The 15584-nt window shown below is 38.5% G+C and overlaps 1 protein-coding gene across 9 annotated transcripts in view; it reads right to left on the reverse strand.

Annotated features, from left to right (window-relative positions):
* Nucleotides 1-15584, reverse strand: part of FAF2 (Fas associated factor family member 2) — a 91700-nt gene that overhangs the window by 26821 nt on the left and 49295 nt on the right. For 8 of the 9 annotated variants that reach the window (XR_012029736.1, XR_012029739.1, XR_012029737.1 and 5 more), the window contains 8 exons: nucleotides 11128-11262; nucleotides 8967-9043; nucleotides 6320-6458; nucleotides 4638-4723; nucleotides 4453-4544; nucleotides 2717-2894; nucleotides 1596-1767; nucleotides 739-882 (listed from right to left, as the gene is read on the reverse strand). Coding sequence is in view for 5 of the 9 variants with exons in the window: in XM_072824065.1 (XP_072680166.1) it covers nucleotides 739-882; nucleotides 1596-1767; nucleotides 2717-2894; nucleotides 4453-4544; nucleotides 4638-4723; nucleotides 6320-6458; nucleotides 8967-9043; nucleotides 11128-11262 (1023 nt within the window). In the remaining 4 variants the exon portion in view is untranslated. The remainder of the gene's footprint in view (nucleotides 1-738; nucleotides 883-1595; nucleotides 1768-2716; nucleotides 2895-4452; nucleotides 4545-4637; nucleotides 4724-6319; nucleotides 6459-8966; nucleotides 9044-11127; nucleotides 11263-15584) is intronic. The other variant, XM_072824069.1, reaches the window with a different exon arrangement.

The raw sequence follows: 15584 nt of genomic DNA on the forward strand, positions 1-15584 counted from the left end.
TGTACATGCATGAGTGGGGGCGGGAGGAAGAACTGAGGGAGAAGCAGCAGTAGACTCCCCACTGAGCAATAAGCCTGACACAGAGCTCTGATGCCAGGTCCCCGGATCATGACCTGAGCTGAAGACAGAAGCTTAACCAACTGAGCCACCCAAGTGCCCCATCATTCTGTGATAGAATTCTAAGAGTCTCTGCTTTTAACTATTTTCCTATGGAATGACAAACACTACTTACCTCTAGATATCAGATATACAAGGTAGCTCCACAAAGTGGGGCTTCTTATGGGCTAAATGGATAGAAAGGGAGAGTGATAACTGCATGCATTTATATTCAGATGTGTAATTCTGGTGCTTTTAGATCAGTGGAGACAGAGCTTTCTGCGTAGATAGAAGTGAGGAGTTCTGGTGGGATTCTGAGGGCAATGTGAGCTAACTGGCATGGAAGAGCCTCCCATCGACTTAATGTGCAAGTCTTTTGTGGAACTTCTTGGTAAGTTACACTTGTTTCTTAGCAGAACTCAAATATGATGAAAGAAAACCTTAATATGTTTTCCTTTAAGTTGGCAGCTAGAACTGAAAGAATCTAATAGTTCACTGCACTCTTCTCTCTCTGCCCCACCCTTTCCTGCCTTGTTCATGAGAGCAGCAGATATACCAACAACACTCTCAAGAGCCCTTAAAAGCTTCCAAATCTACAGCCCAGACCTTACATACACTTCACACAACTTAGGTGGTCCTTACTGTTAGAGACTGTGAAAAGTGGAATCGTCTCTCTACTCGAGAATCATTGGGTAATTTGAAAATGATCTTGACACTTTCAGGGTCATCAGGGGAAGGCTCCGGGGGCAGGCACTCCAACTTCCTTTCCTTTTCCTCTTGTAAATTCTGTACAGACACAAAGCAAAGTTAAGGCTATGGCTCTAACAGGGAAACAGGAATACTATCACCATGTAGGTTTACCGCGCAGCCAGAAGAAAAATAAATAACTAATAAGAAAAACCTCCTGGCAAGAGTCAGAAACAGAAAGACCCTAATTCAAAGTGCTACTGCATCGCATGTATTATTTATTAACTATGTTAGGGTATTTACCTGTCTGGAAAAAAAGGGAATGGCTAAAAGACACTGGCTGTAATCAAGTGGTAATATACAATGAAAGAGCATGAATGAAATGCCAAATTAGTTAACAATGTTGCTAAGATATAAAAACTACTGCTGTGGATTTTGAACTGCTTGTTGTGTTGTTGTGCATTTGTACTTACTTTTCATGGAATAGAGTTTTCTGCCTGATTTTTGTTCACTGTTGTGATTTAATAAATTTAAAAAATATTTGTGGAAATGTAATAAATATAAAAATGGCAAGGTGGGGGCAGCTGGCTGGCTCAGTCAGTAGGGCATGCAACTCTTAACTGCAAGTTCATGCCCCACACTGGACAGAAAACTTCTTTAAAAAAAAAAATACATAAAAATAAAAAATAAAAAATAAAAAAAAAATACAGCAAGGAATTAAAACACCCACAAATCCCACCATCTTCAAGTTTTTTTCCTTTCACACTTAAGATCAGTTTGGGAATCTTGAGGAGTAAAGACAGGTTCATTACCCGCCGACGTCTCTCCTCTGCCAACTTTTGCTGTTGCACCTCCTCCTCCTTCCGCCGCTTCCGCTCCCGCTCCTCCCGTTTCTTCCTTTCTTTCTCCTGGTCTGCCCTGAGAGAGGCCAGATAGGCCTCGTCTTGCTGTTGTCTCAGGACCTGGGTCTGATTTCGTTCTTCCCTGTGGCCAGACCAAAAAGCAGAGAAGGCAAAGAGCAATCTCTGTTTTCTTATACCAAAATTTGTGGGGAGGTAAAAAGGTCAACAATCTTGACAGGTGAGCATTTCACACTACCATAAAGGATTCCAAAGCACAGCATGGCAAAATCTGAATGAGCCATCTCATTTACCAATTTAATATGGCAGAAAAAGAAATGGCAAACTTTTCCTTTCCCTTTTAACTTTACAAGTAAAACTATCCTCTCTTCCCAATTCTAGCAAAAGTAACAGTATTATTGCCAAAAAGTGATCATCAAGATCGTATTTTACAGTTAAATACCCCTTTGGAGGATTATTGAATTTTTGCATATATTGCTTTCATAAAACCAAAAACCACATAAATGCATCTTAGAATATTTGGAAAATGGAGAAAATCTTGTTCAGAATTCTACTAACCAAAGAGAAAATACTGTAACATTCTGGTATACTCCCTATTTTCTCCCCAAACTATATATCTACATAGGTGTGAGTGAGAGAATGGATCTAAAAAAATGAAAGAAAATACACCAGAATATTAAAAGTTGTGGTAGGATTACAGGGGGATTTTAAATTTTTTGTGTGCTTTTCTGGGTTTCAACATTTTCTACAATTAATGTGCACTACTTACATAATGGGAGGAAGAGTTTTAATAATTCCACATTTTTTACGTTTAAGCTCCTTAGATTATGGTTCACCTAAATGACATGATATATACATTCTTGAGCATACAGCCTTGTCTTTATTTTGAATCACATCTCCAAGAACAGATGATCTGATAGAATTATTTTGGTCAACATACATAAATATTTTAACACTAAATGGGTAAGGTTTTCAAAGTTGCCTCTAAGAGTAAGTCAGGATTTGTGGAGCCCTGGGTCAGCCATCCAAATTTACAGCTGGTCTCTCTCTTTTCAGAGGAACTTCCCCTGTACCTTTCAAGGCGTTCTGACACCAGGTAAGTCTGGTTTGCATCCATGATAAATGTCAGCTGGTTAATAAGATCATCGGGTTGAATGAGGCCTTCTAGCCGTCCCACTACAGTCATTCTCCGATCCTTCAGCATAATCATGGCCAGGAATGGATAGGTGTTCTCTCGTAAAGCCTGCGAGACTGAGAAAGAAGAGTCAACAGGTTAAGGGCAGCCCTACGGATGAACCAGATCAACTCTTAGACTTTCCACAAGGAGCAAGACAGGAAGGTTTTACTCCCCTACTTGGGAATGAAAGGAGGTCTCACTTATTCTCTACATACCTTTTTTCCTCCTAGTTTTTTAATCTTTGCTGTGGTTTTATTTTATTTTTGTGTCCCTATTCCCAGGTAATTTGATTAGAATAGGATAAACTATTCTGGCAGGAGTGGTTGTCATAATGATGCTTGGGAAGACTGCAGAAGTCAAGGACAAAGCCATTTTGGTAAAAAAGGACCTATAAAGAATTTGGCTACTGCTAAGCATAATTTTCCCCTATACTGGGTATCAGGACTAAAGAAAATAAGGCTGTAAATCTCAGCCTTTTATTACTGGTGATGAGATCCACCACTGTCTTCTGCCTTTTCTTCCTCTTACTCAATCCCTTCCTTAGTCCTTTCCTCATGTCTCCCTCACCTACCCCCAACCAAAAGAGCTAGTTTTTTTTGTTCCAAAGAGGTTTTAGAAAGTTAGTTTTCCAAATAAGCAGGATTTTACCATAAAGGAGTTTTATTTATGTTTTTCTTATGGTTTTAAAGAAGATATTTTATAAGCTTCTATAAAAAATATATCTCTTTCTATCAACTACCTTCCATATCCCCAAAGCCATATTAGAGTAGCAAAACGCATGCTGTATGAATTTATCAGATGTTTAAAAACCAATTAGGAGTAAAGATTCAGATTTTAAGAGGTAGGCAAAACATCTTTGATTCTTAGTATCTATGCTAGTATATACTCAAAAGTTGCTGAACACAAGTAACTACAAAGTAACTACATTTTTCTTAATGTATGCTTTATATTGACTTCTAAATATACTTATCTCTAGTGAAGAGTTACTGTCAGCAAAGATCTGAACTTTCTGAATCCCTATCAGCACTCGAGTACCCAACTAATTCAATGTGCAAGAAGCTGTTAAAATTGCTGATGGGGGGCGCCTGGGTGGCTCAGGTGGTTAAACGTCTGCCTTTGGCTCAGGTCATTATCCCAGAGTCCTGGAATCAAGCCCCACATCGGGCTCCCTGCTCAGCAGAGAGCCTGCTTCTCCCTCTATCTCTCTCTCTCAAATAAATAAATAAAAATCTTTAAAATAAATAAAATAAAATCACTCATGATGAGAGTCAACTCCTCAGTAAAAAGCCATTTAGATTAAAAGCGATTAGATTAGTCCTGCTGGATAGGACTGGATGTTTTAAAAATAAAACCTGGCAATGGTTACCTGTAAAGAATGCACTAGAGTCTAACAGACCTGAGATTGCTAACTGTACAATCTCACTTAAACTCTCTGAGCCTGTTTCCTAAACCATAAAGGGAAAATAATACAACCCTCCTTTCAGGACTACTGAGAGGATTACATATGATAATATATAAAATGTAATGAGCACATGTCTAACACAGAATAGTCATGCAATAAACGGCGTGTTTTCCCAGACTATCTCAAAGATATCTCAACAATCTCAATGAGGAAAAAGAAACACAACTTACCCCTATATCCCTCAGGTTTATTTGTGGAGCATGCCCAGAAAAGCATCCTAGTATTTATTAGGGAAATAACTTCAGGGGCACAGAGTGTGTTGCTGTGGAGAGGGATGAAAAGGATATGAGAAGAACTTGCTTACTACAAAACATCAGCAGACAAAAAAATTTAAATAATCAATCAATCCACTTACCGACAGAACTCATCAGAGTCCTGGTGATCATCTCCATGAAGATAAACCAAAAGAAAGCGAAGCTCCCGCTTGGCATCGTTAAGTGCCTGTGAGAAACAGAAGATCACTAATTATTATGACGACTATGCCTTGAGCTTTTCCTTAGGCTAAGAGAACAAAAGGAGAAATGAGGAAAAAATGTGAACAAGAAATCAGATTCTGGGCTCCTACCTTCATACCCCTGGCATTTTTCTCCCTACAAAACGTCCAAGCTAACAAGCTTTAATGAAAAGGTTCGGTGTTAGGATTTAAACTGTATTAGGCACATGAGAGTAGACAGGCTAACAAAGAAAGGTCCCCAACAAATCACAGAAAAGTCAGCTGTTCCCACAGTCTAAAGGAAGATAAAAACGAGAATCTGACCACATGAAAGGGGAGGTGAGAATTTTGCCACTTTACAGCTACAACATCTTTATACATAAAAAATACTGCAAAGATGAGCCTGATCCCAGGCCACATACCAAGCAGGGATGCAAGACTGAGGGACCCAAATACATTCTAAAGAGCACAAAGTTTAAAAGATCTTCAAAGACAACGCAAGTGTCCAAGATTCCTTTGTATGCTTCTGCATTTTGCATAATCTTCAGCACAATACAATTCAATTAGTATCTCTGGAATGACCAATGGTGGTCTACCCTCAGGATCATAGCAAAGAGGGTGCAGAGGTACCAATTTAATTCACAACTGCATCTTTAGCGTTGGTGCTTAATGCTTGTTGAGTAGGGTGGCAGCAGAGCCTCTGAGGAGACCAACTAAGAGAAAAAGCCGATATGGGAGAATCAAAGCAGAAAGCAAGAGTAAGTTTTTTTTTGTGTGTGTGTTTTTTGTTTTTTTTTTTTTTTTTTACCAGATAGATTCAGGAATACTGGAGGCTGCAGAACAGAACCATCCTTTGGACTATAGACACAGTGTTACTTCTACATTTTTCTTTGGCAAACTCGAGATATGCCTAACACCCACAGAACTCTTAATTTTCACCCCTTAAGAGGTATCAAAGGTTTATGTGGCTTGGGTTGACTGAGATGTGCTGCCTTCAGTCTATGGCCTATGACCTTACTCAATTCTGTGAGGGATCAAAGACGACTTAGACTTTGCCTTTAAGGGGATTACTGTCTGGTATAGGAGATAAAAAATAAACATAATCAACCATGATATAAGGAAGAATGTGAAACTGCTTTAAGTTTTCAAAAAAACTATGAAAGCACAAAAGAAAAGACTACTATTTTAGTTAGACTGCAAGGTAGGCCAGGTAGGACACGTCAATCAGAAAGGGTTTATAAGAAGGGAGTGATATGACCTAGTTGAAGGATGGGAAAGCTTCCATTTAGCAAAAAACGTGAGGAAGGCATTCCAGGTGGAGGGAAAAGCAAAAGCAAAGGCACAGAAGTGAAAAAATATATAAAATATGTTCAGGAAATGGTTTATCTGGAACCTATGGTATGGAGAAACAAGTTATACAGCAAAGACCTCAAAAGGAGGTTGGGATTAGATCAAGTAGGGCTGGTTTTTCTTTTTCTGGAAGCAGTCAAGAGGTAGTTAAGGTTCTTGAGTAAAAGAATGACATGATCAGTGCTGGGCTATGCTTTCCTTTATGGATAGAACCATATCAATAAATTGGCATCTATATGGTTTGTGGCACTGACCTGGCTGTACGTTCCCTGGTAGAAGACAGGGTGTGCCCTCCCATATTTCTCTTCAAAAGAGTGCATAAATGAAACAATGTCCCCAACGGGGTCAGTGACCCGGCTGCGAGGGTCAGGCCGTATAAAACGAAGAGCAAACCTGGGGAGGAAGGAATAAATATCACATGAATTGGCTTACTGTAGTGGGCCAGTTTGTAAAGATTCCTACAACAGAGCCAGAGGCATGGCAGCAAAAGGAGGTGTATGGTCTGTGAATGGACCATCAAACCTGAGAATAAAGTCTGCAAAGCTTTATTCAAAAAAAGCTGCAAAGCAGCAAGTGTTGTTCCATTGCCTGTTCAAGACAAATGTAACCTACTAGGATTTATAAATTCCAACACTGGCCTGAGCAAATCCAGAGTGCTTTTTGCAGAAAAATTCAGGACTAGAAAAAAAAGGGAAAGGAAGACACAGTCCAAAAAGATCACAGGTCAGGCTGTGCCCCCCAGAGTCTCTAGAATGGCACTGTCTAATAAGGTAGCCACTAGCCACTTGTGCTATTTAAATTTAAATTAGTGAAATAAAATGCAAAATAAAATTCAGATCTTTAGTCACTCTTGCCACAATTAAGTACTCAATAGTCACATGTGGTTAGTGGCTTCCACACTGGACAGTGCAGATACAGAATGTTTTCATTACCACAGAAAATTCTACTGGATAGCACTGCTCTAGAATAGAGCTCTGTCTCTTTCTGGTTGTCCTACTTGCCTCTCCCTCTCCTTTCTGTTGTCCTGGGATTTTGAATTTTTAGTGCATACTCCCACGCTATTCAAATTATGGACAGGCTTCAAACCCGAACTTGTGGTCATGATTTACCTGCTTTTCAAGGGGGCAATAAAATTCTGCTTACTGATTTATGGTTAATGGCATCCATGAAGGAAGTTATAAAACTGATCTAGAGTACACTGGCTGATTTAGAGACCTGGCAGCTATTGTCGATAAGGGATGATACCACATATCTCTTTCTAAAGAGCCTATCTTATCATATTTGTATAGTATCATTTATTTATCTTTTGGGTTTCCAGAGAAGGCAATGGACAGTTTTGGTAAGTCAATGTGCTACATAACATTAAAGTTGCTTGGATGATACAGTTGCATTAAAATTAGTCACACATGCCATGCATATTTTTTCCAAGGAAAGCCAATATTCACATACATGAGGCATTTCAGCACAGAAAAGTGACTAAACTATGACACTTTCCTTAACAAATCTTGAGCCAATTTCTTAGCCCCTCAAATTACCCATGTGCATACAATTTCATTTAGAAATTCTCCTGAGTAATCAAATCAAATTCACTGACACAAACATTCCATAGGAAATTAAAAACATATATAAGAAGTTGTGTATGTGGGGGGAGTAGTTAGAAATCCTTTACAAGACTGATATTTTGATAACTTTCTTTGAAATTAAGTATTTACGGTTATCTTCTAGTCTTTTTAAGTTATCAAATTTTAATGAATGAATGGATAAAGGCTGTAGCTTCTTTCTTTCTAATTACAATATCTTTCCATGGCCTACACAATTCAGGACAATCAGCTCTTAAAGAAAAATAGAGATCTCAATTCAGTCTTTATTAGTTTTAACATTTTATATGTGCCCATTCTTGCATAAAATAGGATGGGAAAAGTACCAATTGATGAACTGCTAAAGCAAGGAAGTCATTAAGCAGGCAGACTCCTAAAACACCAAGTAGTCAAGGTAAAAGATATTACCTGATCCTTCACAACTAACCTGCTGGGTCCTGACCTCCACAGCCCCTGCTCTCTAGAACAAGGCAAAGCTATTCCATATATGGGGGAAAATCCGCTGCCCTGTATGCAAGGTCCAGACCACATATGCTGGCTCCATCTGTTGGCCTGGATGCCCATAAAACATTTTAGTTCCTCCATAAAATCTAGGTATAGGTTCATTTACTACTCAGCTCTAGATCAGATGCCCCAAGACTAATATGACAGAAACTTGGGCCCCTTTGATATTTTCTAGTCCTGACCCTGGTGCTGAGCTGTCTGAATGGTACATGGAGGAAGTGAGAAGAAAAGTGAAAGTGTGAATCAAGGGAGTATACATACAGAAGGGTGCCAGTGTCAGCAACGTATGCATTGCCAGGACAGAGAATGTATGAGTGTCTGAGAGGTAAAACTGTTGTGGGAGAGGAAAAAAATGGATAATCTCAAAGCAAGAAAGTTTGTTGAGATTATGAGTAGTCAGATGAAGTTAGATGGTTTAGGGTAAAAGTTACAAGGAGTGTGAAGCTACTGATAATGGTGGTTAGAAAGAAAAGGGTGTGAAGATTAAGGAATGTAGAGGTGACAAAGATGGTGGGAGGAGGGCAGATAACGATAAATGTAGGTAGGCTGACCTTGAGAATAATAGGCAGGACTACTTAACAGGCTTAATTTAAGACAGTTCCATTTCATAACATCTGTTATGTTTGACCAATTTAAAATACTGTCATATTATATTAAAAGATTGTTCAGGAAGAGTATTCAATGTGATGACAAATTGGCAATTCAAAACTGACAGAGCACAAACCTTATTATTCTGGTCTATGTTTCAGCTCCAAAGTCTACCCTATTGCTACTAACACATAAATACAAATGTACATACCTAAATATATCAAGTATTGTGTAATAGGTAAACCGGAATGGAAGCATTATCAAGTAATAACCCCATCCAAGCAGCCCCTGAAATTCCAAAAACAAAGTTAGACACAATTCTCTCAAACCCTATCACCCTGCAAAATAACTACTTCAGGTTTCTACTCTTTTTGTTCTTTCACATGATTCCTCCCTCTACAATACAGATCCCTCATCCTGGCCACATCAACCTTCTTAAAGACCAACTGCCTTTCATTTCTTTCATTTAATAACATATTTTTCTCTTATCACATAAATTTTTGTATTAAACCTGCTTTAACACTTTCTGTACCTTTATGAGTTATCAAATCCAATTACAAGTATGCTTCCCTAAATCATAAATATTCAATTATTTCCTTTTCAGATTTACACATTAAAATATGGTATACAGGGCAGCCCTAGTGGCTCAGCGGTTTGGCGCCGCCTTCGGCCCGGGGTATGATCCCGGAGACCAGGGATCGAGTCCCACGTCAGGCTTCCTGCGTGGAGCCTGCTTCTTTCTCTCTCCCTCTGCCTGTGTCTTTGCATCTCTCTCTCTATCATGAATAAATAAATAAAATCTTAAAAAAAATAAAATATGGTATACAGAAATAACAATAAAGATAACCACTATCTTATCCAGGGTAAGATAAGATACTACTACCCTGGATATCTGTATATAAAAGAGAAATAATTATATTAACCACAATTATAAATCCCCATATAGCTGCTAATCTTAGTAATAATACTAATTATTATTTTAGCAATATTTATTACTGATTTTTTTTAAAAATTTTATTTATTTATTCATGAGAGACACAGACAGAGAGAGAGGCAAAGACACAGGCAGAGGGAGAAGTGGGCTCCATGCAGGGAGCCTGACATGGGACTCGATCCCGGGTCTCCAGGATCAGGCCCTGGGCTGAAGGTGGCGCTAAACTACTGAGCCACCCGGGCTGCCCTGCTGATGTTATCATTAACTAGAACATATACAGAGGCTTTACAGTTTACAAAGCCTTCCTTATATGTCATATTGTGTTAAACTGAGACCTTCCCTGTGTCTATGGCCAGGGGGTTCTGAAGCCTCATGGCTAACCTTAGGATCCTAAACACTGAGTCAAGCCCAAACAAACTGACAAAGCATTAGGCATATACAGAATTTCTGGAGTCATATAATTGCTCTAGGAATCTGTCTTCTTCTACTTCAGCATACCCTAAAACAACTAGTTAGAAACTCCCATTTTTAAAATGTTGTCAAGTACTCTACAAAAAAGTTACAATAATTGAGTAAATTCTAACTGCTGCAAGGTTAAAGAGACTCCTTTTTGGAATTCTAAATCCAAGTATAAGAGATTGGGGATAACTCAAGAATAAGAAAGAGAAACTCCAAAAAGTTCTCTGGAGTTCATTATCAGTATATACATATCTGACTTTTCTAATTAGACTATAAGTGCAGTTTGAAGAGGGAGGACTGGCTCTTTATTCCTATCTGGATCACCAACAGCAAAATAGCAGATACAATGGAGCACTCTTAACCTGTTGAATTTAAAGGAACCACCATCACCTCCCAGTTACTACCCCTTCAAGATGAATTTCAAAGATATGGCCAAGGTCTCCACAAAGATTCCAAATAACTTTCCCAGAAGTAGCTTAAAATTAAGTGAAATGAAGCAACAAAAAAACCCAGTAAACACTCTTACTTAAAAGTGAAAATGAAACATCTAGGGATGTCTGGCTCAGCTGGTAGAGCATGTGACTACTGATCTCATGGCTATGAGTTTGAACTCTATGTCGGGCGTATAGATTACTTAAAAAAATAAAATCTTGAAAAAGAAATAGTGAAAGATCTATTAAACATGTAACAAACATTTTTAGATATGTAAATAAAACTGTGTACTCAAAACAAGGTGTACAGAACTCTTCAAATAACTAGCAAAGACAAAAATAAAACAAAAAAGGATAGTTACTCTAACAATTCATTGAGGAATCAAGAGAAAATGATAAACCCAATAAATCTGCCAAGGTGCCAGGTCTAACTAACAGATTCACATTCTGAGTATTTCCTTTGCTCCTATCATATAGAGATCAATACAACCTCGTGAATGGACTTATAAAATAAACAAGGGGGAAACTCCAGTTACAAAATAACTTGCCCTTGGCTGTGGTCTTGAAACAACATAACTGTAGATCCTGTGGTCAGCTGTATTAACTTGCAAGGGTCGGGATGGAGGTGGGTTGAAAACACTTGGTACACCCTCTTGTTCATTCAATCGGTCCTGTACAGCAGCCTGAGAAGGAAAAAACAGTAGTAAGAGTTTCAGTGATACTTAAATCCACCCAAAAGAAAAGATGAGGCAACTATTGCTTGGGGTTTCAAAACAGATCACCTGATGAGTATATCTTTCTTTTTTAAATGAGGGCAGATTATTATTTTTTATTTTATATTAATATTATATTATATTATATTATATTATATTATATTATATTATGAGAGAAACAGAGAGAGGCAGAGACACAGGCGGAGGGAGAAGCAGGCTCCATGTAGGGAGCCTGACGTGGGACTCGATCCTGAGTCTCCAGGATCAGGCCCTGGGCTGAAGGCGGCACTAAACTGCTGAGCCACCCGGGCTGCCTGAGTATATCTTTATAAACTTTTAATTTACTATGCTGGGAGGCAATGTGGTGACGACTCCAGAATTCACAGTAGAGGAGTCCAAGAAACTTGTCTGGAAGACCCATTTATGCAGCAAACAAAACTGCTTTTATTCAGATGGTATGTGTTATTTAGGGTGGCTGGGATCTAAGGTGCTTCAGTGTAGGAAGGAAAGCCACCCAAAGAGAATACAATGTAGAAAGTGCCCTTGGAGCTGTGCAATGGAGCAGTCACCACAAGCAGTCTTTGATGGAGGGCTTGGCTTTGAAACAGTAACTTAGGTCTGAATCTTTGCTCTACCACTCAGAATAGTCAGCTGGCTTATGAGCCTCAGTTTCCTCATGTGCAAACTGAAGGAATAGTACTTCTCAGGGTTAATTTGAAAATTTGATGAAATGTCCATTTGTAAAGATTCCAATATAATTCCTGACAGAAAACATTCAGGAAAACCTTATTATTATTATTTTTAATAAAGATTTATTTATTTGAGAAAGACAGAGAGAGTAAGCAAATGCTTGTGAGTGGGGGGAGGTGCAGAGAATCTTAAGCAGACTCCTCGCTGGGCATGGAGTCTCACACAGGACTTGATCTCACCATGAGAGATCATGACCTGAACCAAAATCAGGAGTCAGACACTTAACCAACTGAGCCACCCAGATGTCCCCCAAAACCTTACTCTTTTCTTAACTTTGCCCTAGGAAATGGGTATTTGTCCCAGTGTAGTAAAAAATTTGGTCCTGCCCAAAATGAGATCTGGTTTTGGCTTTGGATTCTGGGAGATAATCTATACCTGACAGAAGTGTTTTTGTTACCAGATCTTATGGCCATCCCAGAAAGACTAGTTATACAGTTTAGAGTGGGGACTTTGGGCAATGTAGTATCAATTGACTTGGACACTGAACTCAATTGTAGGCGATCAATCAAATTTATTTATGACCATGTAATGAAATCCCAATGAAAACTCTGGACTCTGAAGCTAAGGTGAGCTTCCCTGGTTGGCAACACTTCATGCATAATGTTACAAATCTTTGATTCTATGAAAGAGAAATACAGAAGCTTTATATTTATAACTCAAAATTCTGCCCTATATGTCTCTTCCTTTAGCTGATTTTAATCTAGATCCTTTCTCTGGAATAAACTGTAATCACAAGTATAGCTCTTAGAGAACTCTTCTAGTGAATTATCAAACCTGAGGATGGTTTTGGGAAATTCCTGAACCTGCAGTTACTGTCATAAGTGAAGGTGGTCTTTTTAAGAACCTGTATGCTTTTTTTTTTTTTTTTTAAGATTTTATTTATTTATTCATGAGAGACAGAGAGAGAGAGGCAGAGACACAGGCAGAGGGAGAAGCAGGCTCCATGCAGGGAGCCCGATGTGGGACTCGATCCCGGGTCTCCAGGATCACGCCCTGGGCCGAAGGTGGTGCCAAACTGCTGAGCCACCCAGGGTGCCCACCTATATGCTCTCTAACCAAGATAGTTGATTTTAAACTTTGCAGTGTGGCTAATGCCAGGTAGTTCTCTAAGTTTTCATATTTTTGAGTATTAAGGCACAATTTGACGTGGCAAGAACAGTCTTTCAACAAATAATGCTGGGACAACTGGATACTGACATGCAAAAGAATGAGCCTGAACTCCTAAATCTCATTATATACAAAAATTAACTCAAAATACATCAGACCTAAATATAAGGGCTGAAATTATAAAACGCTTAAAAGAAGACACAGATGAAGATCTCCATGACCTCGGATTAGTTAACTGTTCTTAGATATGACACTAAAAGCACAAACAACAAAAGAAATAAATTAGATAAACTGGACTTTCATCAAAACTGAAAACTGGGACAGCCCAGGTGGCTCAGCAGTTTAGCACCGCCTAAAGGTGGGTGTGATCTTGGAGACCCAGGATCGAATCCCATGTCAGGCTCCCTGCACGGAGCCTGCTTCTCCCTCTGCCTGTGCCTCTGCCTCTCTCTGTCTCTCATGAATAAATAAATAAAATCTTAAAAAAAAAAAAAAAAACCTGAAAACTTTTGTGTATCAAAGGACACTATCAAGAGATTCAAAAGGCAACCCACAGAATAGATTTGCAAATTGTGTATTTGACCAGAGTATGGTATCTAGAATATATTAAAAACCCTTACAATTCATCATGAAAAATAACACAATTTAAAAATGGCCAAAGGACTTGAACAGACATTTCTCCAAAGATGATGCACAAATAACCAACAAGCACATAAAAACATGCTCTATATAATTAGCCATCAGAAAAAATGCAAATCAAAATCACAAGACAGTACCTTCACACCCACAAGAAGGCTGTAATATAAAACATTAACTAACGTTGGGGAGGATGTGGAGAAATTGGAATTCTCATACACTGCTGCTGGGTATGTAAAATAGTGTAGCCTCTTTGGAAACAGTCTGGCAGTTCTTCAAAAGGTTAAACACAGAGTTGCCATAGGTTTCAGCAAATACATCCAAGAGAAATGAAAAGTTACATCTCCACAAAAACTTGTACAGTAATGTTCCCTACAACATTACTGATAAGGACAGAAGTGGAAACAACCAAGTGTTTATCAACTGTGGTATATTCATAAAAGGGAATGCGATTTGACAATAAAAAGGAATAAAATGATACATACTACAACATGCATACATCTTGAAAACATGCTAAGTGAAATAAACCAGACACAAATAGACAAATACCCTCTGATGTCATTTATATGAAGTATCTAGAATAACCAAATTCTATAGAGACAAAAAGCGGAATTGTGGTTACCAGAGGGCAGGGGAAGAGGATAATAGGAAATAATCATTTAATAGGTACAGAGTTTCAGTTTGGGATGAAGAAAAAGTTCTGCAAATGGACAGTGGTCAGGTGGCACAATATAAATGTACTTAATGCAACAAAACTGTAAACCCCAAAATGGTTAAAATGGTAAACACAAAAAAAGGATGCAATACTGATATATGCTACAAATATGGATAAACATCGAAAATATTAAGTGAAAGAAGCCAGTCACCAAAGACCATGTAACTATGATTCCATTCACATGCAAGTCCAGAAAAGGGAAATCCATAAACAGAAAGTAGATAAGTAGTTGCTTAGGGGCATGGAGGGATAGAAGTTGGTGGGTAATAGTTTAAAGGGTACGGTTTTTTCCAGGGGGGGGGGTAATGTCAATATTCTAAAATATTTTGGGGAAAATGTTTTAAAACTGATGGTGGTAATGGCTGATGGTGGTAATGAATATACTAAAAACTACTGAATTTCACATTTTAAATAGGTGAACTCTTTGGTATGTGAAATACATATCAATAATAAAGCTGTTATTTAAAACCCACAACTGACAGCAATAGTGCTCAATTATATAAATTAGATCTTCCAGGCAAAAAGTAGAATTTTGGAAAACTTCTGTTTGCCATTGTAAACCTGGCAATTTCTAATACTTTTTAATTTTTTTTTTATTTTTTTTATTTATGATAGGCACACAGTGAGAGAGAGAGAGGCAGAGACACAGGCAGAGGGAGAAGCAGGCTCCATGCACCGGGAGCCCGACGTGGGACTCGATCCCGGGTCTCCAGGATCGCGCCCTGGGCCAAAGGCAGGTGCCAAACCGCTGCGCCACCCAGGGATCCCAATTTCTAATACTTTTTAAAAGCTTTTCTGATGAGTTTGGTGGTGTTATTAAGACATTAAATTATACAGTAAAATGTAACATTTAGGAAATCTGTATTAATTCAAGGAACCCTATTTTCCAAATAATCAATGCTTGAAGTTACAAAATCATGCAATGGTCAAAGATCCTTACAAAGTACAACATACATCAATTACTTTACAGTGGGACCTTAGGGAGGCAAGTGACAAGGGGAGTGACAAAGAAAAGTGACAAAGACAGCACAAAAAACAAAAAACAAAAAACAAAAAAAACAAAGACAGCACAAAGCACAAAGCC

This window comes from Canis lupus, chromosome 4 (assembly GCF_048164855.1).
Source record: "Canis lupus baileyi chromosome 4, mCanLup2.hap1, whole genome shotgun sequence".
Classification (NCBI taxonomy): Eukaryota; Metazoa; Chordata; class Mammalia; order Carnivora; family Canidae; genus Canis; species Canis lupus.